At 42.9% G+C, this 23,554-nt stretch overlaps 1 protein-coding gene across 1 annotated transcript in view; it reads left to right on the top strand.

The window, feature by feature from the left end:
• Window positions 1-23,133, top strand: part of ecel1 (endothelin converting enzyme-like 1) — a 129,306-nt gene extending 106,173 nt beyond the window's left edge. The window contains exons 14-17 of the mRNA XM_073041190.1: window positions 3,465-3,530; window positions 3,618-3,713; window positions 17,388-17,464; window positions 22,658-23,133. Coding sequence (XP_072897291.1) covers window positions 3,465-3,530; window positions 3,618-3,713; window positions 17,388-17,464; window positions 22,658-22,757 — 339 coding nt within the window. The 3' untranslated portion in view covers window positions 22,758-23,133. The remainder of the gene's footprint in view (window positions 1-3,464; window positions 3,531-3,617; window positions 3,714-17,387; window positions 17,465-22,657) is intronic.
• The last annotated feature ends 421 nt before the right edge of the window (window positions 23,134-23,554 follow it).

Genomic DNA, 23,554 nt, shown 5'->3' with positions numbered 1-23,554 from the left:
CCACTTTTACTTTTCACCTTACTACTTTTTGCTTCTACCCTCATTTTGCACCCCTCTGTCTCTCTGCACTTGTTCCCATCCCCCTGCCACATTAGGTTAAAGCCTCCTGAACAGCAGTAGCAAACGCTCCCCCTAGGACATTGGTTCCGGTCCAGCCCAGGTGCAGACGGTCCTGTTTATACCGGTCCCACCTCCCCCAGAACTGGTTCCAATGCCCCAGAAATTTGAATCCCTCCCCCTTGCACCATTTTTCAAGCCACGTATTCATCTGAAATAGCCTCCTATTTCTACTCTGACTAGCACGTGGCACTGGTAGTAATCCAGAGATTATTACCTTTGTGGTCCTACTTTTTAGTTTATCTCCTAACTCCCTAAATTCACCTTGCAGGACCTCATCCCATTTTTTTACCTATATCGTTGGTACCTATGTGCACCACAACCACTGGCTGTTCACCCTCCCATTCCAGAATGTCCTGCAGCCGCTCAGAGACATCCTTGACCCTTGCACAGGGAGGCTACATACCATCCTGGTGTCTCATTTGCAGCCGCAGAAACGCCTATCTATTCCCCTTACAATCGAATCCCCTATCACTATAGCTCCCCCACTCCTTTTCCTTCCCTCCTGTGCCGCAGAGCCGCCCATGGTGCAATGAACTCAGCTGCTGCTGCCTTCCCCTGATGAGACATCTCCCCCAACAGTATCCAAAATAGTATATCTGTTTAGGAGGGAGATGACCTCAGGGGACTCCTGCACTACCTGCCTACTGCTACGCTGTCTAGTGGCCACCCCTTCCCTTTCTGCCTGTGTAGCCTTTACCTGCAATGTGGCCAACTCACTGAACGTGCTATTCACGACTTTCTCAGCATCGCGGATGCTCCAGTATGAATCAAATTGCAGCTTCAGACGCTCAATGGGGTTTGCCAGAAGCTGCAGTTGGACACACTTCCTGCACACATAGTCATCAGGGACACCGGAAGTATCCCTGATTTCCCACATGCTGCAGGATGAACAAACCACGGGGCCGATCTCAGCTGCCATGACCTACCCAATACTTGCCCACTTTTGAAACTTTCTTCTTTGAAAGGAACTTACCCAGCCTTACCTCACTTGGAGTGAAGCTCGTCCTCAGCCTCTTCTTGTCGAAGCCTCTCGAGTCAAAGCCTCAAATCGCCACTCCTTCACTGGCCACTTTCCATACTCTCTTCTCATTGCTGCCATCAAAAAGGAGGTACAGAAGCCTGAAGACGTATTCTCAATATTTCAGTAATGGCTTCTTCCCCTCTATTATCAGATTATGAATGGACAATGAACCCTTAAATATTACCTCCCTATTTTCCCCTTTTATTGCACTACTTAATTTTATTTTTATATATACAGTACTTATTGTAATTTATAGTTTTTATTATGTATTGCAATGTACTGCTGCCACAAAACCACACATTTCATGTCATATGCCAGTGATAGTAAAGCTGATTCTGCTTCTGAACTCATCATGTATATAAAACAATGGAAAGCAAGACAAATTAGTATTTATTACAAAGCTCCCAAAACACATCATGGGTACTGATGCACCATCAATAACTCACGCTGAGACTTAGGAAGCGAGATATCGGCTTTTATTGACTGGAAGAATAAACAACACTACATCCTGGGGAAAATGAGGGAGAGCAGCAGCCCACAGTCGCCTTTATACAGGGGTCTGTGGGAGGAGCCACAGGAGCAGTCAGCAGGGTCTGTGGGAGGAGCCACAGGAGCAGTCAGACAGGTATATCTAGTTCACCACAGGTACTTCACGAAATGCTTTTGGAAGTCTATTTATGATTGTAGCTACCACAGGAGTTAGAGTTAGTACACAGAAGTTCCAAAAGCAACACTTTATAAAAGATTGTTTTGGTGATGTTGGTCAGCAAACCCAATTGTTTCGTCCTCCAAGTAATGCAATGAGGTCTTTTTCATCTTTTATTATTTCATCCTAAAGAAAGCACTCCCAAAAGTATACACTTTGGAAGACTTGCATTAGTGTGTCAAGTGGAACTTTGAGTTTGTGTCTCTGAGTCCATGGCCCTAGGAATCAGAAGCAAGAACACTGCCCATGACTGACATGCACCATGAAGTAAGAGAAAAGAACACGTATCTGCTTTAAACAGTATTTTTGTGAAGCAATATTGTGTCCTTTTGACATAAAATACTACACAGTGCAGAATGTCACAAAGTTTTGACAGAATTCATGCACAGTCTGTTTTTAATAATAATATACTGTAGCAGTTGAGAAGGTGAGTAGTTTCAAGTTCCTCGTTATACACATCACCGATAATCTCACCTGGACTGTACACACCGGCTTTGTGGCAAAAAAAGCACAACAGCGTCTCTTCCACCTCAGGCGACTGAAGAAGCTCGACATGAACCCCCAAATCTACAGGGGCACCATTGAGAGCACCCTGACTGGCTGTATTGCCACCTGGCACTGAAACTGCACCAACTTAATCGCTGGGCACTGCAGAGAGGGGTACGGACAGCCCAGCGCATCTGTGGATGTGAACCTCCTTCCACTGAGGACATTTACAGCAGCAGGTACAGAAAGAAGGCCTGGAAAATCATCAGGGACACCAGTCACCCCAACCATAAACTGCTTCAGTTGCTTCTGTCTGGCAAACGGTACCACAACATTAATGCCAGGACCAACAGGCTACAGGACAGCTTCTTTCCAAAAGCCATTAGACTTAAAATTCACACGTCTGTACATTGTGATGGAGTCATAATGCAAAGAGTTTTACTCCCTCACATTGAGGGATGGATGTAAGATTTAAATAAATTCAAATTCAAGAGAATGTGATTTGAATGGGAAGATTTTCCAACAGGTACAAACTTCTCTGAGTATCAGAATCCAAATTCCCACATCATGTTTGCACCAAGATGGGGCAACTAGTGAAAGTAACTCTTCAGTCTTCCTTGAAATGGGAGTGTGTTGATCCCTCAAGAGTCACTTCCTTGAATTGTGCATATGCATTGAAGTCTACCGAGTGAGGCAAGTTAGCTGAAGGGGCAACTCATTCAGACAGCATGTGCTAATTATAATATCAATCATGATAAATAGCTAATTGCATGAACACTAGCTTGTTAATCCTTTGTTGCACAACTTATTTATTTTTGCTATTTACGGTCATCTTATGTTATTGTATTGTGCTGGTGCCGCTGACCAAAAAATTTCATGTCATATAAGTCAGTGATAACAAATCTGATTCTGAATCTGCCATCTGGTAACAAAATTTCATAATAGAAAAATGATAAAGCAAAACGAGAAAGAGGAGTCAATATTTCAAACAGCCACCCCATGTAACCCCCATCCAATTTCAGGATACCTGTGACATCAATGAAAAATCTATTGAATTTTAAAGAGAATTAATGTGCATCTGGTGATGATCCCAGATCAATATCCTTCAACTCTATTTGTCTCCCTCTGCAGGTCAATGGCCAACTCACACTTGGAGAAAACATTGCTGATATGGGAGGACTTAAACTTGCCTACTACGTAAGTAAATTTGTAATCCACATAAATAATTCTCACTTTGTGAAATGCTATAAACCATAGCCAATAGTCACCTTCCTTATATTCCAGGCGTATCAGAAATGGATTCGGGATCACGGCCCTGAACGTCCCCTTCCGGGCCTTAAATACACCCATAATCAACTTCTCTTTATTGCATTTGCTCAGGTAAAACAATTGCTTTCCTTGAAGATTAAAAGCATTAATAAGAAATTGTTTACATCCCTATGGGGTGATAGATTTGTATGTGTGATTTGGTCTGAGTGTTATTGATTGAATCAATGAAAGGGTTTCTCTGGGACTCGGTAAGCATTCTCAGAAAATTCAAAAGGTCGTGTATAATATGAATTGATCAGGCAAGCGTAGGAATGCAATATCTTATTGTATTCAAATATCCATATTCAAGGAATCATAGAGATCTGTTGCACAGGAATGAACATGTTATGCTGGGTAAAAGAAAGTGCTATTCAGCTAATCTCAGTTTTTCGCTCCTGCACAATCATTTACTTTCAGGGCCACGGGACCACACAACATTCCCATAACCTTCACAAGTTAAAAAGTATGAAGTCAGGTTATGACTGGACAATAACTTAGAAGGGTTCAAGCACATCAAGCCTGCTCTCCCTTTCAATGGGATCCTGGCTGATCTTGTGCCTCTTGTCCACAATTCCGACAGGTCACCAGATTCCTTGTTCCTTTATGTCACAGAGTCATAGAGAGAAACAGTACAGAAAGAAGCCTTTCACTCTGTTCATTTTTACTCCAATCCTATCCTAACCTGTTTTATTCTCCCCAGATTTCCATTAACTACTCTCCATATTCTACCATTCTCAACACATTAGGGTCAATTTATATTGGCCAATCAACCTACCAACCTGACACTTTTGGGATTTGGGAGGAACGTAGTCAAGAGGACAACTTGGAAACCCCACACGTAGCACCATTGGTCATGATTAGCAGCTGTGAGGTAGCAACTCATCTATATATGCCACTGTGCCAGAAAAATTCTGGTATAACCCCTTTGCTACACTCAGTAGCCACTTTATTACATACCTCCTGCACCTAATAATGTGGTCACTGTGTATATGTTCATGATCTTCTGCCATTGTAGCCCATCCACTTCGAAGTTCAACATGTTATGCGTTCAGTGATACTCTTGCTGATGCATCATCAATAACTCACGCCGAGACTTAGGTAGTGAGATATCGGCTTTTATTGACTGAAGAACAACACTACATCCTGGGGAAATGAGGGAGAGCAGCAGGCCACAGTCGCCTTTATACAGGGGTCTGTGGGAGGAGCCACAGGGGTAGTCAGCAGGGTCTTGGGAGGAGCCACAGGAGCAGTCAGACAGGTATATCTAGTTCACCACATTCACCCCTCCTTTGTTTAAAAAAAATTCCCAAGTATATTTACAGGTTAAGTCGATCAGGTGGTCGAATCGTTCGCTGCGATCTACGGAGCTCCGGCTGCAATTGCACAGGAGCCGGAGGTGATGACGGCACAGGTGCCGGAGGTGGTGTGTGCTCCGAAGGCGGAGAGTGGGTTAATTCTGTCCCAACAGGAGGTGTCAGGGATCCCTCGCGTGTGAGCGAGGGCCCTGGAACAGACGCATACGGAGTCTGTGTGGGGCACGGTGCGCGCGGAGTCACTTCGGGTACAGGGTGCAAAGTTACCGTGGAGTGCTCGGGGTAGTGGTCTGCTGCTCCGGCGGGTGCCAGGTCGCGGACAGAGACCGTGTCCTCCCGCCCATCAGGCAAGACCACGTAGGCATACTGGGGATTAGCATGCAGGAGGTGAACCTTCTCGACCAGTGGTGAGTACTTATTACTCCTCGCATGTTTACGCAGCAGCACTGGCCCCGGGGACGTCAGCCAAACTGGCAGGGTAGTCCCAGTGACAGACTTCCTGGGAAAAGAGAATAAGCGTTCGTGAGGGGTGGCATTAGTGGACGTACACAACAGGGAGCGGATAGAGTGGAGTGCCTCAGGGAGGACCTCCTGCCATCGGGAGACCGGCAACCCTTGTGACTTAAGGGCTAAAAGTATGGCCTTCCACACCGTGGCATTCTCCCTCTCCACCTGGCCATTCCCCCGGGGATTATAACTCGTGGTGCGACTAGTAGCTATGCCCCTAGCAAGCAGGAACCGGCGCAACTCGTCACTCATAAAGGAGGACCCTCTATCACTGTGGACATAGCAGGGATATCCGAACAGTGTGAAGAGCTGGCGCAGGACTTTTATGACCGACGTGGTAGTAGTGTCGGGGCAGGGAACGGCAAAGGGGAATCGCGAGTACTCGTCAATAATACTGAGAAAGTAGACATTGTGGTCGGTGGAGGGAAGGGGGCCCTTAAAGTCAATACTCAGTCGCTCAAAAGGGCGGGTGGCCTTGACAAGCTGCGCAGTGTCAGGACGGTAGAAGTGCGGTTTGCACTCAGCGCAGATCTGGCAGTCCCTGGTCATCGTCCTGATGTCCTCCAGGGAGTACGGCAGGTTCCGGGCTTTAATGAAGTGATAAAACCGGGTGACCCCCGGGTGGCAAAGTTGGGCATGAAGGGCATACAGCTGGTCGAGCTGGGCACTAGCACACGGTCCCCGGGATAGGGCATCAGACGGTTCATTGAGCCTGCCAGGCCGGTACAGGATATCGTAAGTATAGGTGGAGAGTTCTATTCTCCATCGCAAAATTTTATCATTTTTGATTTTGCCCCGCTGTTGGCTGCTGAACATGAACGCAACCGAGCGCTGGTCGGTCAGCAAGGTGAACCTTCTGCCGGCGAGATAGTGCCTCCAGTGCCGAATAGCTTCCACTATGGCTTGGGCTTCTTTCTCCACCGTGGAGTGCCGAAGTTCAGAGCCTTGAAGGGTACGAGAAAAAAACGCCACTGGCCTGCCTTCCTGATTGAGGGTAGCAGCCAGCGCGACGTCAGAGGCGTCACTCTCTACTTGGAAGGGAATGGTCTCGTCTACCGCATGCATCGTTGCTTTGGCAATGTCCCCTTTAATGCAGCTGAAGGCCGCGCGGGCCTCGGCAGAGAGGGGAAAGGTGGTAGACTTGACCAGGGGGCGGGCCTTGTCTGCGTAATGGGGAACCCATTGGGCGTAATAGGAAAAAAAACCCAGGCACCGCCGGAGGGCCTTGAGAGTAGTGGGAAGAGGGAGTTCTAACAGGGGGCGCATACGGTCGGGGTCAGGGCCAATGACCCCGTTTTCCACGACATACCCAAGGATAGCGAGTCGTGTGGTTCTGAACACACACTTGTCCTTGTTATAAGTCAGGTTCAAAGCATCGGCCACCTGGAAAAAACGTTGGAGGTTGGCGTCATGGTCCGACCAGTCGCGACCACAGATGGTGATGTTATCTAGATAGGGAAATGTGGCCGTCAGTTTGTACTGGTCCACCATCCGGTCCATCTCCCTCTGGAAGACCGAGACCCCATTTGTGACACCAAACGGGACGCGCAGAAAGTGATAGAGCCTGCCACCCGCCTCGAAGGCGGTGTAGGGGCGGTCCTCTGGGCGGATGGGGAGCTGGTGATAAGCGGATTTCAGATCAATTGTCGAGTACACCTTGTACTGAGCTATCTGGTTGACCATATCCGCGATGCGGGGTAGGGGGTACGCGTCAAGCTGCGTGAATCTATTGATGGTCTGGCTGTAGTCCACAACCATCCTATTTTTCTGCCCAGTCCGAACAACGACCACCTGGGACCGCCATGGGCTTGTGCTTGGCTCAATGATCCCCTCCCTGAGCAGCCGCTGCACCTCTGAATGAATAAAGGCCCTGTCCCCCGCACTGTACCTCCTACTTTTAGTTGCCACAGGTTTACAGTCGGGGGTCAGGTTGGTGAACAGCGATGGGGGAGGGATCTTGAGGGTGGAGAGGTTGCAAATAGTGTCAGCAGCACAGCTATCGACATGGTGCTGGGCGGGATGTGGGGTTCGGGGTGTATGTGCGTGTGGTAACGGAGTATATGGCGAAGTCCCACCAAACTGAGGATTCCTGACAGTGAGTGGCGGGTGGGGCCCGTCATATGCCATAGTCACACTTTCGAGATGGCTCTGGAAGTCCAGCCCCAATAGCACAGGTGCGCACAGTCGAGGCATGACCAGGAACGCAAAGTTCCGATATTCTGTGCCCTGCACCACCAATGTCGCTACACAACCCCCCCGGATGTCTGTGGAATGCGACCCTGAAGCCAAGGTGATCTTCTGACGGACCGGCCGTGTCACGAGTCCGCAGCGTTTCACTGTGGCCGGGTCAATAAAACTCTCAGTGCTGCCCGTGTCAAACAGGCAGCTAGTCCTGTGCCCCTCCACCAGGATGGCCATCATCGACCTTGCGAGCTGGTGCGGAGCGCTTTGATCGAGGGTCACGGAAGCCAGCGTTGAACGGGGCGTGTCGGGGGCGGGGCCTGGTGACGCCAGCAAAGATGGCCGCTCACATCCGGGCATGCAAGATGGCGGCTCCCAGGTCGCACACGGGTAGGTAGGGGCGGGGCCTGGTGACGCCGGCAAAGATGGTTGTCCACATCCGGTCATGCAAGATGGCGAGTCGGGGGCGGGGCCTGGTGACGTCGGCAAAGATGGTTGTCCACATCCGGTCATGCAAAATGGCGGCCCCCAGGTCTCAGACGCGGCGCTGCTCAACCCCGGGCGCGGTTTAGATTTACAGACCTTGGCGAAATGGCCCTTCTTCCCACAGCTGGAACACGTCGCTTCGCGCGCCGGACAGCTTACCCGGGCATGTTTCCGAAGCCCACAAAAGTAACAGAGTTTCGTACCTGGCGAATTCGTGGGGTTTGAGATACCGCGACTGGCTGCGGCGTTGGCGAATTCGCTCGGAACCGGGGAATCGCGCGGTTGGACTTCTTCGGCGTACAGTTGCGCAGCCTCCATCGAATCGGCCGTCTCTATCGCGGAGCGTAAGGTAAGATCAGCTTTTTCCAGCAGCCGCTGGCGGATACACACTGACCGAACCCCAGTCACAAAAGCGTCTCGGACCAAGAGTTCCTTATGCTGTTCCGCTGTGAGCGCTTTGCAGTCACAGTCCCGCGCTAGGGTCAGTAACTCGCGGAAAAATTCAGCAGTCGACTCCGTAGGCCGCTGTTTTCGCGTTGCCAAGCGGTGCCGTGCATAAACTGGATTTACTGGCCGCAGGTACTGTCTTTGGAGGGCGGCAAGCGCCTCCTCGTAGGTGGATATGTCCCTGATGAACGAATAAACTTTTGGGGCGACCCTCGAGAAGAGAAGTTTGTGCCGAACAGCCGAGTCGGTGGCACGAACCTCCTCTAAGTACGATTGGAAGCACACCAGCCAGTGTTCAAAGGCAAGAGCTGCTCCAGGGTCTCGGGGGTCCAAGTCTAGACGTTCTGGGCGTAAAGCGGTTTCCATGTTGTAACTTTCAGTCAATAAAATTGATGCATCATCAATAACTCACGCCGAGACTTAGGTAGTGAGATATCGGCTTTTATTGACTGAAGAACAACACTACATCCTGGGGAAATGAGGGAGAGCAGCAGGCCACAGTCGCCTTTATACAGGGGTCTGTGGGAGGAGCCACAGGGGTAGTCAGCAGGGTCTTGGGAGGAGCCACAGGAGCAGTCAGACAGGTATATCTAGTTCACCACACTTGCGCAAACCCGTTATAACATGTGGTTATCTGAGTCGCTGTTGCCTACCTGTCAGCTTGAATTACTCTGGCTAATCTCCTCTGATCTCTGTCATTAGCAAGGCTCTTTTCCCCACAGAACTGCCGCTTACCGGACGCCTTTTGGCTTTCACATCATTCTCTGTAAACTCCAGAGATTGTTATGCATGCAAAATCCCAGCAGATCAGCAGTTTCTGAGATACTCAAAACACTCCATGTAGGACCACCGTCAAAGTCACTTGGATCCCATTTCTTCCCCATTCTGATGTTTGGTCTGATTAACTGCTGATCCTCTTGACCATGTCCGCATGCTTTTATGCATTGAGTTGCTGCCACATGATTGGCTGATTAGATATTTGTATTAACAAGCAGCTGTATAGATGAACCTAATAAAGTGGCTCTGAGCGTATATGTTTAATACCAGAAATATTAACCACTATACCTATTCATTCTGTTTTCAGTAGGGAAATGGAAATGTTGATCATTTATAATACATTTCCTTGTTGCGTTTACCCTCTCCAAATTAATCACCTCAATCTTTCTCTTAAAAACCCTTTGCTCATTTCTGTGATACCTACTTCAAGTTGAGAGTTTGCTTCCTGGTCCATTTTTGTGCTATGAACTCTAGTATTTAAAGCTAAATTATTGGAACATACAGAGCCTATGAAAAGTATTCACCCCCCCCCCCCCTCGAAGTTTTCATGTTTTATTGTTTCACAACATTGACTCACAGTGGATTTAATTTGGCTTTTTTGACACTGGTCAACAGAAAAAAAACCTCTCATGTCAAACTGAAAACAGATCTCTACAAAGTGATCTAAATTAATTACATTTATAAAACACAAAATAATTGATTGCACAAGTATTTACCTCCTTCAAGTCAGGTGTATTTTTACTACAATCAATTGACACACCTTGACTGCACCCAGGTCTCCAAAACTTATCTCCATTTAACTAATTATGTGACTTCTAAAACCAATTGCCTGCACCAGTGATGATTTGATGTGTCATATTAAAGCGGGGGGGGGGGGGGTGAATACTTGTGTAATCAATTATTTTGTGTTTTACATTTGTAATTAATTTAGATCACTTTGTAGAGATCTGTTTTCACTTTGACGTGAAAGGGTCTCTTTCTGTTGATCGGTGTCAAAAAAGCCAAATTAAATCCACTGTGATTCAATGTTGTAAAACAATAAAACCTGATAACTTCCAAAGGGGGTGAATACTTTTTATAGGTACTGTACTTTTCTATGAACTTGTACATTAATATTTTTCATATTTATCCAGCTGCATGCACTCTCACAAACATAGTTCTTGACATAATTCTCTTAAAGTTTGTTCTACAAAACCATAATCCTCATATATACATTTTCCCCACAATCGTTTCATTTGCTCAGTTGTTCCAACATGACATTGGACCAAAGATTTTTTTTACACAGCAAAAGCTGTTACAGTTATATGATTGGCTTTTAAAACTAGACGATCAATACAGCAGAGTAGCAGAGAGATACAACATGGAAACGGAACCTTTGACTCCACACCACCTCCAACCATTCAGTTTATACTCATCCTATATTAATCTCCTTTTTAAAATTATTTTCAACTCCATCCACCTTCTACCACTCATTGGGTCAAATTAACATATTTGGCATGCTGGAGGAAACCAGAGCATCTGGAGGAGACCCACACAATCACAAGCAGAACATCCAAACTCAATGTGGACAGCACCCAATGGAACCTAGGTCTCCAGCACTGTGAGGCAGCGGCTCTACTAAAGGCTGATCTATACATGTGCGTCACATCTACGCCATAGGTACTATGTACCCTACACTGTACCTACGCCATACCCTACGCTGTAGGGTGACATGCACCTCCCCAGAAAAGTAACTCACTGTCGCGGTGATGCAGATCGCAACAACTGTGATTGGTCCACTTGGTAGCATCTCATTTCCTCCTATGCATTTCCGGTTGCTTCTTCTCTGCCATGTCTGTACACCGATGCGAAATAGATGAACCAAATCATCAAATCTACCTTCCGACATGCGAAAATGTTTGAAATGCATTTCCTCGTCCATGTCTCTCATGAAGAAACTCAACACAGTGACATAGAAACCCCACCGCCAACTAGCGTTTTGGCGCACACCAAGGCATGGTCGCTACGGCGTAGAGCGACACAGAAGTGAAAATCAGGGCTACAGCGTAGGCTGCGGCATAGCCTGTATGCACAAGTATAAATCAGCCTTTACTGCACCACAGGACTGCCCTATGAAATAATCCTCAGTCTTGCTTCGATGAAAGTGCACAGTTTTTTTTCCGCAGAGTTCCTAACATCAAATTGCCATTAAAGTTATTCCAATTTTCTACTGTAATGCCCACGTATGGAGGCAAAAAAAAATCTCCTGATAAACCAATCCAATCCCCCAGAATGATTATAGAATTTCCTTCTGAGTGTTCAGTTCATGTGGACAGTTGTAGTCATGTGCTATGTCAACATAGGAAAATTAAATACAGGATTCCAGGGAAATAACGGATAGCTTGCTACCCCATTCAATAAGATCACAGTTGAATGGCTTCAATTCCACTGCCCTGCCTGTTCCCTGTACCCTTGATTCCATTACATTCCAAAAATCCTGAATATATTAGCAATGCAGACAGATTGCTGGTTCTTAACATCTCTGGCAGGAGGCTAGTGGGTGAGGGAAGGCAGATTTAAAATGTAAATCTTGGTTCAGGAGACTTTGCTGTTCTTTTTGTGACACTTTGGGACATAGCTTATTGTGTTGAGGCTGCATCACCATTTGAAAAGGAGGGTATATAGAATAATCTCATAGAACTGGAGACTGCCTTGTATCCCTTGTAGCAAACATTCAGCTGACATTTGTGGTAATAGATCATTGAATTGAGATTAATCAAAGTTTTAGGACTCCATCCAGAGAAAGATTTGGCAGAAATAATATGCATTTCCTTTGTTCAGATCTTCATATTCCTCCACCTAGCCCTAGCCAGGAGACTGGAGACTGACTGAAATCAAATATCTTCCCTGGTCTAAGTGATTTAAAGAAAGTTAATGGAAATGTACTGTAAATCACCCGGAAAAATACATTCCAAAATCTCAAGTGAAGGGAAATTAATTTTTGATCTCAGAGTACCAGCTATGTTTATTCAAGTCTAAATCCTTCAGCGTTCTTATTTTACCAAAGTTCTGCAAAAGTAATTGGATTTCTCTCTCAGGAACTAGCAATCTGCTTGCAAACTCCTTCCCACTGCTAACATTATTAATAGTTATTAGGAGAGGTGTGTAAAAACAATGTTTAGTGACTCATTGTAAATGTTCCATCCAGGAAACATCTGTCTCCCGAGCAACATCTTCCTCCAACATCCCAGACATTAGTCTTCGTGCAATACACTAATTCATCAATTAGTGCTTTTTGTTATTTGCATATCTCGTATGTTTTGCACGTTTGCTGCTGAACTTTTACTTAGTGGCTCTTTTCAGTTCTTACTTTTTCCCAGAACTTACGCATTCCTGCACGCAAGATACACAAACAGAACACATCTTGTGTGAGATGAGTTGGGTGTGTCTGCATGACACTGAAACAGTCTCAGCTGATTTATTTTTTACTTGTGTTTGAAGTCTATATGTAGGAAGGGCTAGCCCATCAGAACAATGAGAGGAACCTGCTATATGACACAATTTGTGATCCAAATCAGAACTTTATTTTTATTCAATTTTGCTGTAACGGAGTAATTCAGAGTTGCCAAGGGAAATCAAAGTATTAATAGCATTCTCTGAAATTAGACATAAATGGAGTTCAAACTGACAAAGAGGAAGGCAACCTGACTGGCAAATACTTTTGATGTGAAGTATTATCTTGTCACGTTTCCTCAAACCTGGCCCTACTAGACTAATCCTTGCAGATTTACAGTACTGCGCTAGTATCAGACAAGGAGCAATGAATAACTGGTTCCAAAAGCCATTGTTTAGCTCTGAATATAAACAGATGAATTAGGAGAATTATTCTCCATAAAACTTCAAACTGGAACCACTTTTATAGAAATGTGGTCATATGGCACCATTTACTTCAGCACTTAATAATGAAAAATATAACTACCTGAGAGTGAAACACAGTAATAACTGTATCCAGGTTGTTTCACTTCAATGCCAGATTCAGCTGGGCATTTTCCATTGTGACATCTTTACCAGATACACAGCAAATTACCATTCCCTGTGCTGTGTTACTTTTCAATCGTTCCAGGAAAATTACTTCAAGCTGTTCCAGGAGCAACAACTGTCACTGGGCACTACCTGAACAAATAGGATTTCACAGTGGAGTGCAAGACTGGGGCACTATTAAGTCCCATTACAATAATAATCCCGACTGTTGCTCACATCTTTCACCCACTCACCTTGAGTTCCCTTCCAATCCACATGTTGTCCCAACAACTATCCAATCAATCATCTGCCACCGAGTCCTCCTCCTGACAGTTCATTTATCCCAACAACCCCAATTCAGCCCACATTATCTGATCTCCCAAGTACTCTAACAGAGGCACCTATCTACACTGCACCCTCTTAAGCCTGGGAACTACTGAAGTGCTAGGCCCAAAACTGACCGACTATCAGGCCACTTGGTTCATTGCATCAGTGCCCACTTTTAACAGTTTCATTCCCTGTACACTACTGTTGTTCTTTAGTTTCTATTCTCCCTCCCCTTCAAGTCAAGTCACTTTTTATTGTCATTTCGACCATAACTGCTATGTACAGTGCATAGTAAAAATGAGACGACGTTTTTCAGGACCATGGTGTTACATGACACAGTACAAAAACTAGACTGAACTACGTAAAAAAACAACACAGAAAAAAAAAACTACACTAGACTACAGACCGACCCAGGACTGCATAAAGTGCACAAAACAGTGCAGCCATTACAATAAATAATAGAGGACAATCGGGCAGTAAGGTGTCAGTCCAGGCTCTGGGTATTGAGGAGTCTGATGGCTTGGGGGAAGAAACTGTTACATCGTCTGGTCTTGAGAGCCCGAATGCTTCGGTGCCTTTTCCCAGATGGCAGGAGGGAGAAGTGTTTGAATGAGGGGTGTGTGGGGTCCTCTATAATGCTATTTGCTTTGCGGATGCAGCATGTAGTGTAAATGTCCGTAATGGCGGGAAGAGAGACCCTGATCTTCTCAGCTGACCTCACTATCTGCTGCAGGGTCTTGCAATCCAAGATGGTGCAATTTCCGAACCAGGCAGTGATGCAGCTGCTCAAGATGCTCTCAATACAACCTCTGTAGAATGTGATGAGAATGGGGGGTGGGAGATGGACTTTCCTCAGCCTTCGCAGAAAGTGGAGACGCTGCTGGGCTTTCTTTGCAATGGAACTGGTGTTGAGGGACCAGGTAAGATTCTCCATCAGGTGAACACCAAGGAATTTGGTGCTCTTAATGATCTCTACCGAGGAGCCGTCAATGTTCAGCGGGGAGTGGTTGCTCTGTGCCCTCCTGAAGTCAACAACCATCTCTTTTGTTTTGTTCACATTTAGAGACAGGTTGCTGGCTCTGCACCAGTCCATTAGCCGCTGCATCTCCTCTCTGTAAGCTGACTCATTGTTCTTGCTGATGAGACCCACCACGGTCGTGTCATTGGTGAGCTTGATGATGTGGTTCGAGCTGTGTGTTGCAGCAGAGTCGTGGGTCAGCAGAGTGAACAGCAGAGGACTGAGCACGCAACCCTGGGGGGCCCCGTGCTCAGTGTGATGGTGTTGGAGATGCTGCTCCCGATCCGGACTGACTGAGGTCTCCCAGTCAGTAAATCTAGGATCCAGTTGCAGAGGGAGGTGTTCAGGCCCAGTAGGCTCAGCTTTCCAATCAGTTTCTGAGGGATGATTGTGTTAAATGCTGAACTGAAGTCTATGAACAGCATCCGAACGTATGTGTCTTTTTTGTCCAGGTGTGTTAGGGCCAGGTGGAGGGTGGTGGCAATGGCGTCGTCTGTTGAGCGGTTGAGACGGTACGCAAACTGCAGGGGTTCCAGTGAGGGGGGCAGATGCTTATCTCTTGAATGTAACTATTCAAAGTTCAATCAGCTTCCATTGCTCTCTGATATCAGTGCTTTTGAGATCAAACCTTTAATGTAAAAAAATCCTCCTGTCACTCAGTAGAACTTTAGCAATCATCTTCAGATTTGTTAAACTATCAATAATCTGGTGTTGAAAACTTATTTTTATGTACAATACCCAATCTTTGAATGCCTTTGTTTGTTGCATTTTCTTTTAACAATCTCTATTTTGCAGAAATCAACCCAGATTATTAAATCTCTTCTGCACATTATTAAATATATTCATATTATTCAATTATTGTCTCTAAAGTTTGTCTTTCTTCCAAAAATACCGTGCCTAGAACTGAATGCAACATGAAAGGGAAGAACAATTTTAATAAAATTAAGGAACTCATATAATTTTCTGATAAATATCAAGCAGTAGTAAATCAAGGCAACTGGACTTGCGTGTTGTCTCGAAGATATTTTGCCACTCATCTGAGAGGCTTCTTCAGTTCTGATCCAGGGACAGGGAGGACAGGTAATTTGAAAGAGGGGTTAAAGAAGTCATCTTTGTCAAGCTGGAAAACCCAACCCTGAACAGAGGGGATGGGGTATGTCATCAACAATCAGCTACAGTACTTACAATGCAGTCCTAACATCTCTACCCCAGTGTCTCCACAACAGTTCACGCCTCCATTCATGCAAAGATAAGACTAATGACCCTCTCATTGCCTCTATGACTCTTAACAACCCTCATGTGATTGCTATACCTTTAAACAACTCAAAGTTTATAAACCGTAAAACTGCCCACCATCAATCTAAACTGAAGAAGCCTCTCACATGAGTGGTGAAACATGTTCTAGACAACACGGCAAGTCGAGTTGCCTTGACTTACTACTGTCTGATATACAATTACCTGGATGACTGAGAACCTTCATAGACAAATTTTCTGATAACTTTCCCAATGCACTCTGAAACTTTACATAATTTTTACATTGACTTTCATCAGTGTGTTGTTTCAGTCCATGAACATAGGAACATTATATTCACTTTGTGTTGGTGCATGGCCAAATGGTTAAGGCATTTGTCTAGTGATCTGAAGGTCGCTAGTTTGAGCCTTGGCTGAGGCTGCGTGTATGTCCTTGAGTAAGACACTTAACCATACATTGCTCTGCAGTGACACTGGTGCCAAGCTGTATGGGTCCTAATGCTCTTCCCTTGGACAACATCCGTAGCGTGGAGAGGGGAGACTTGCAGCATAGGCAACTGCCGGTCTTCCATACAACCCTGCCCAGGCTTGCGCCCTGGAAACTTGCCAAGGTGCAAATCCATGGTCTATCGAGACTAACAGAGGCCTACACATATTCTCTCTTCCTCAACTAGTGGGGAGTTAATGAAAGGCAGCATATACCACGTCCCCATTTCCTCGTCCTCTAAGTCCGTATACCATTCGGGGGTGGTTGCTGCTTTGCTTCTTTTGTTATTACTGTACTACAAAAACAGTATCTCCTCATACTTCTCAGTGACAGGTGTCATCAGCCTGTTCAAGTCTTTCAGTATCCTCCCCATTGCTTACTATTTATATGAATTTCACGCTAAGCCTTGAATCCAAAATGTAATTACACAGCCTGAGCAGGAATTACCTGGCATTTATTTTGCTAATGTTCGGTCAATTACTACCATTGGCAAAATTAGGTGTTTTTTATTTTTTTGTGTGACAGAAGATTAGTCTACTTTTCATCTACAAAATGAATTGAAATTAGACTGTCCTGCTTGTTTAAATGCCACTCCACTTCTTACTGTTATGGGTGCCATAGACGAATCTCGTCAATGATTAAAGTCACCTTTCTACAGGCTATGGAAAACTTTCTTCCCCAGAATGGAAGATGCCGCATCTCACTGTAACCCTGCATAAAATTTGCTACAGGACATCTAAAATATGGTTACTTTCGGGAAGTTAAGGAATTTGTACATTTATTTTACCCATTGACAAATAAAGTTTCCACTAAATATAACATCAAAAATGTATAATTATCTCCTGCAGAAATAACTTCAGACAATTGCATCCTTAATTTGCTATTGTGATATTTAATATAGGCTACGCAATTAAATCTTGATTGTGTTTTAAATTGTTTCATTGCCTCACTAGAACTGGTGTATGAAGAGACGATCACAATCCATATACTTACAGCTGCTTACTGACAAACACGCCCCAGAGCACTACAGGTATTTATTATAATACTTGATTGCTTTAAATAATGCATGAAATAAAAGCAGCTTAATATAATCCAATGGTGGATTCAGGACTCCTTCAATGATGTTGAATCAATAAGGTGCTGTAGCTGCACATGATACTGAGTTTAATTTTATATGAACACATTGTATAAATTAATACTTGCATTTATAATGGTGATTTTTTTCTTATATACACCTCTAGCAATATTTTCCAAATATATTTCCTCAAACTAAAGTGCAGATACAGCCAAAACATAAATGAACTGCAGTGGTTGTTTTTCAAAAATACTGTTGGATATAGCTTAAATTTGCAAAAATATACTTTTTTTTCTGTCTGTTCTCTGGATATGAAATCTGCCATTTTGATTGCATTTATTGTCCACTCCAATTGTTTTGAAGTTGATGCAGTCTGTTTTCCTTGGCTGGAACTGGTTTTAAAGCAAGAGGCTTGCTCACCCATTTCACATGGCATCAAGAGTCAATGGAGTAAATCGAGCAAATCCTGACCTTGCGTGTTGGTACAGAATGGAGATAACACAGTTGCACATCTCTCACGATATTTATTTGAATGATCATATAAGTCCCAAAATGTAATTATGTTGTTCCCTAGGAGCAGCAACTCCAAAGATACCATGATTTCCTTTCAGCAGAATTCGAGCTTAGCGGTAAATATAGAAAATGCTGGAAAATCAGCATGCCAGGGTATTTGTGAAAAGAGGAAGGGTCAATGTTTCAGATTGTAAACCTCCTTCAGAATTAGGAACGAGAGGGAGCAATATGATCACCCAGTGCCATACACCATAGTTGAAGATGTGAAAGTGAAGTGTTGCTTAACCTTTACAGGATGATTTGGGTCCCTGGAGTATGGAAGGCAGGAGGTGAATGAGTGGGTGTTGCACATCCTATGATTGTATAGGAAAAATACCCCCAGAAGGGGAACTTCTCAGTGAAGATAAACAGTGGAATAAGGAGTATGAAAGTTTGGTCCCTCAGGCTGCTGGAGGAAGGGTGGGGGTTGAGCAAATCTGTGGAGGGATTCTCATTAAAAGTGACAGAAATTGTGTAGGATTTCCTTCAACTAATTTATGCTTCTTCCATTCTATATTTGCATATGGTGTTTACATATGATCTCCTCTATGATGAAGAAACTAAATGCAGAGTGGGAGACTACTTTGTGTACTACCTGTCTTCAGTCTGCAGGGATGGCCCTGAAATTTCAGTTGTTCGTTACATTAACTCTCCATCCCACCCTCAATATGGCTTCTGCATTGTTCCAATGTGACTTAATACCAAGGAAAACTTCATCTTCCGTCAGAAAATTTTGCATCTACCCTGGATTGTTATCAAATCCACCAATTACATACAGCACACACAAAATGCAGGAGGAACTCAGCAGGCCAGGCAGCACCCATGGAAATGAACAAACAGTCGACATTTAGGGATCAGACCCTTCTTCAGAACTGGAAAGAAAGGGGGAAGATGCCAGAACAAAAAGGTAGGGGAAGGGAAAAGAGAGTGATAGGTGAAGCCAGCTAGGTGGAAAAAGTAGAGGAAGAAATCTGACAGGAGAGGAGAGTGGGCTATAGGAGAAAGGGAAGGAAGAGGGGAACCCATGGGGAGATGATAGGCAGATGAGAAGAGATAAGAGGCAAGTGGGAAATAGAAGAGTGGAGGGGGAAAGAAAATTGTTATTTTTATCACAGGACGGAGAAATTGATATTCATGTCATTGGGTTAGAGGCTTCCCAGATGGAGTATAAGTTTCTTCCTCTGTTTATATCTGAACCAAACAGGTTATCTATTTTTAATTTTAACACTGTTTTCCTCTTTTCATTTACACTATATGACCTGAAGCTCTGACCTGTAATTTACAGCTTTCACTTATTCCTTTGTTTTTTTCTCTCCCTCTAATTAATGTATTGATCAGATAACATCATCAACAGATTATCAACAATGCAATCTCAGTCAGAAATATTCTGTTGAAGTCTATATTTCCAGGTTTCAGTTTGGTTTACAATTCCTTTCGAGCACACTCTCTGGGCACTAATCACTACAGTGCTCTTCAAAATGCTCATCCAGGAACCACTGCTCGCTTGCACCAGATCTTCAAGGCTTTTACTGTCCATTAGAGGGTGATGACCTCCCATCTTTAAACGAAACAAAACTAAGTTAATGGTAATTACACTTTACTCCTTCCTGGTATGTCCAACCTATTGTAGAGATATGTGGTCCTTCTCGTCGTTTCAAAATTTGATCTTCATAAGATCATAAGAAACCTAAAATCTAGAAACAGGGGTAGATTTTTCAATCACTCAAACCAGATCTGCCATTCAGTAAGATTGTGGCTAATCTTGTACCTGGACACTTCTTTTCCACCCTCTCCCCATATCCCTTACTTCCTCTAACATTTAGAAATCTATTGATCTCACTTTTGGATGTATCAATAACTCTGTGAGTGAAGAACTTTGTCCTCACTCCAGTCCTAGATTAGTTGTTGTTTCTTTTGAGGGATTGACCATTCATTCCAGGTACTTCAAACAAAGAAATTATCCTTCATGCCTATGGCTTGTTGAGTTCTCTGATCATTTTCATGTGCTTCTCTCTTACTTTTCTAAACTTTAAACAATAGATACAGAGTCTATTCTCTTCATATGACACATGTATTGTCCAAAACAAGGTGAATCTCTGCTGCACTCTTTCTATAGTACAATCAGACATAAGCAACATGATTTTGAGTTATTCTAATTTATATATGCTGTATCTTCTTTATGTAATTTAACCAATGTGCCCTGCTTTGTGTTAATGCAAAATGGAATCTCATCTATATTCCTACCCTATTTTGACATTCCCACATTCAGTCAGAAATGTTCTGCTTAAATTTAAGTTTCTGTTTGTTCCATTATTTTGTGTTTTTATTCAGAATTTGGTTATTTGATTTGCAATACTGGCCTTTAAATCTTATTAGTCTGTATCTGTCCTCTTCAACTGTGTTCCATTTCACCTTCAATTATTTTGTGCATTCTCTTTGATTTTTTTCTAAGGCACTGAAAAATATATTTAAACATTGAAATGAATCTGCTAAATACAGCAATCTATTTTGTGTACATTGATTATGATTTTTTTATAAGATGACCAGTTTATTAGTAATAAAACTAGTGATCTGGAAAGAGCACATATCCATTGAACTAACTAAAAGGATGATGGCCTTTTGGAGGTAACGTCTATATTAGTCCTGGGCACCTCACCCCTCAGTATAAATTGAATTTTTATCAAAGACAATGTTTTAATCCATCAAGCCTATTGTTTATTTTTATTTGCTGATATATTCTCCAAATTATGTTCATAATTTTCCTTGTTTTTTCCAGTTTGCTCCTGTGTTAATGCTTTTTCTGTGTTGTCTTTAATAAATAAACATCAGTGCACTCAATCATCAGTTCTTCATTCATTGTCAAACTTCCTTCACGCTGGCATTCTCAAATCATGCTAACATTTCTCTAAAAGCTAAGAGCAAAGTAAAAGTTGTACATCATGTTGGAGTCCCAAAGACAAGACATTTGTTCTGGTTTTAAAGCATATGATTCAGTTCTTAATCTTTACTGGGTCAAATGGATCCTAGAGGTGGCCAGATCCATAAGTGAATTGATGATTTTTTTTTTACAGATGGTAGAGAAGAGCAAGATTCAATAAGCAAAATAAGCACAACATATATAGCATGATAGCAATAAATAAAGGCCAACTGATACTGCTCACATCACATTGCTCTCCAATACAATCTATTAAATCAGTTCTCTTTTGTCCCAGATAAAATTATTGCAGTTGTGAATTTGTTTTGCCTAATGCTTTGGTAAATTAGTGGAGAATATTCTTAACACATTCAAGCATCATTGAAATGTACTTAAATGCTTTGAAATGAGAGAACATTACATTCTTTTAAATAAATAACAAGTAAGAAGTCCACACATTTACCAAAATGAATCACATGGTAAAAATTGGTTTGGTGGATTGATAAGGAAAACCTGCACTGCATCTGTATTTCTTGCCAAATGCTGGTGTTTTCCTGTAGTTTTAAAGTGATGCACAGTTATCCGTAGCCCGACTCCAGTGCTTTTCCAGCAGTAGAAACGTCATATTAGAATAAAAGTTGAGCTAAATGGTGCTTAAAATCTTCTATAATTTTGAAATTGTGTCTAAGATTATGAAGTCAGCACTCAAATACAATTAATAATTTTTCCATCCAATTAGTCATAGTTTTACAGATGGAAAAAGACCCTTTAGCCCAACTTGTCTGTGTGGTCCAAGTGAGCTTGGCCCACCTCCCCTCATTTGGCCCGCAGCCTCCAAGTGCTTTATGAATTGACATTTTCTCCTTTAAATGACAGGGAAGCCTCTGAAGTAATACATTTAACTAACAATCATGAAGTGAATTAGTTTACTGCAATCAATTTGTACGTATTTGGTATTTCCTAAGTTTAATTTTCATTACAGATTCCACTTTTATTTTTCTTAGACGGTCTAAAACTTAATTAAATATTTCATCAGAATATTAAAACTTTACTAAGATGGCTAAAGCAGGGTTAAAAAAGAGAATACTTAACTAAATGAAGTTGACAAATGTGAAAAATAGTGAATTCACTCAAGGAATGGAAAGTGTAATGTGCATATCTTGACTCAGAATTTCACCTTTACCCTGCACTTGTGATGGTTAGGAATATGCTGAGACATTTACAGCTGATGCTCCTGGTGTCCTGTTGATGGTCAGAACGATTACGTTTTCCTGTAACCTTAAAGTGATCCATGGTTATCCACAGCGGATTTTGGTGTCCTGCTGACAGTAGGGTTGTCCCAACAGCAGTTTACGGCAGACACCCAAGCCCAATTTTCTTCCCCCCCCCAACAAAAGTCTTACATGAGAGATCACCAAATAGCAATGGGAACTGGGAAGCTGTGTAATGAAACCCAATTTCCCTCGGGATCAATAAAGTACGTCTGTCTGTCTGTCTTTTTGCTTCCTAGTCTGAGGAAACAGTGCTATCACCTAAATGGGATCAGAATGAAACCCCTTCTCATTTCTATTCTTTCATTATATGGTTTTTATGTTGCTTGAGCACAAAACTTGCAGGACACAAAGTTAAATGAATGAGTTGTCTATCGCACAAGTAGTTACATTCCTTTTTTATTTTAACAGGGTGATTGGAAGTGTTTCGCAATTTGATGAATTTGGAAGGGTATTCCATTGTCCTAAAAGAGCTCCAATGAATCCTGTTGAAAAGTGTTCAGTGTGGTGATATCAAATTTGCATATTTTGAAATAAAAAAAATTTAATTTAATAAAATGTGGCTAGTTCTAGTATCTTGATTGCATTTTTAATTTAAATTAAATTAATCTGACTATTAAGAACAGCAAAATAGGTACTTCTATCAATTACTTGCTATGAAAATCTTTGTGTAAGTATTTCTTTTGTTCAAATAACATTCACAATGCTTAGTTCTAAGTCAAACAGTTTTGAGATCAAGATGTTTTATTCATATTGGCACTGTGCTCCATACCTACCACAGTAAAATTCTATTTCATTGTGTATAAAGAGTTACAAATCAAGCAATATGTTTAGATTGGTTGACTATTTGTGCACTTTACTAAAGCTTAAAAGGTGTCTCCTGAATAAAAATGTGTTTAAAAAAGAAATCAACATTTTGTTTTGTCTTTAACTGCAAAGCAGGAAGTAGAAAAATGCACTGAATTGTTTGAATTACCTAATGATAGAAAAGTTTGTTTTAAAACTGAATATATAGCTTATGATTTGTACTGCATTGTCTAATTTCTCCCAGGGTTTGATCAGAGCACTCAGAGAAAACGAGCTTGAAGAACATGAGTAATTAATTGATTGCTGCCTTGGCAGACATTCCAAAAGTCCTGCATTCATCGTCTCAGCACCAACAACACAAGTTGTATATGTTTGAAACTTCTAATATAAACAGAACATCCCAAGCTGCTTCACAGGAAAACGATCAAAAGAAAATTTAACACAAACATACATAAGCTATTAGGGCAAATAGCCAACGTTTTTAATAATAGTCTAAAGGGA

The sequence above is a fragment of the Hemitrygon akajei genome, chromosome 3, assembly GCF_048418815.1.
Source record: "Hemitrygon akajei chromosome 3, sHemAka1.3, whole genome shotgun sequence".
NCBI classification, from domain to species: Eukaryota; Metazoa; Chordata; class Chondrichthyes; order Myliobatiformes; family Dasyatidae; genus Hemitrygon; species Hemitrygon akajei.
Note: the sequence above shows the minus strand (reverse complement) of the source record. Positions and strands in the feature narration are given on the sequence as shown.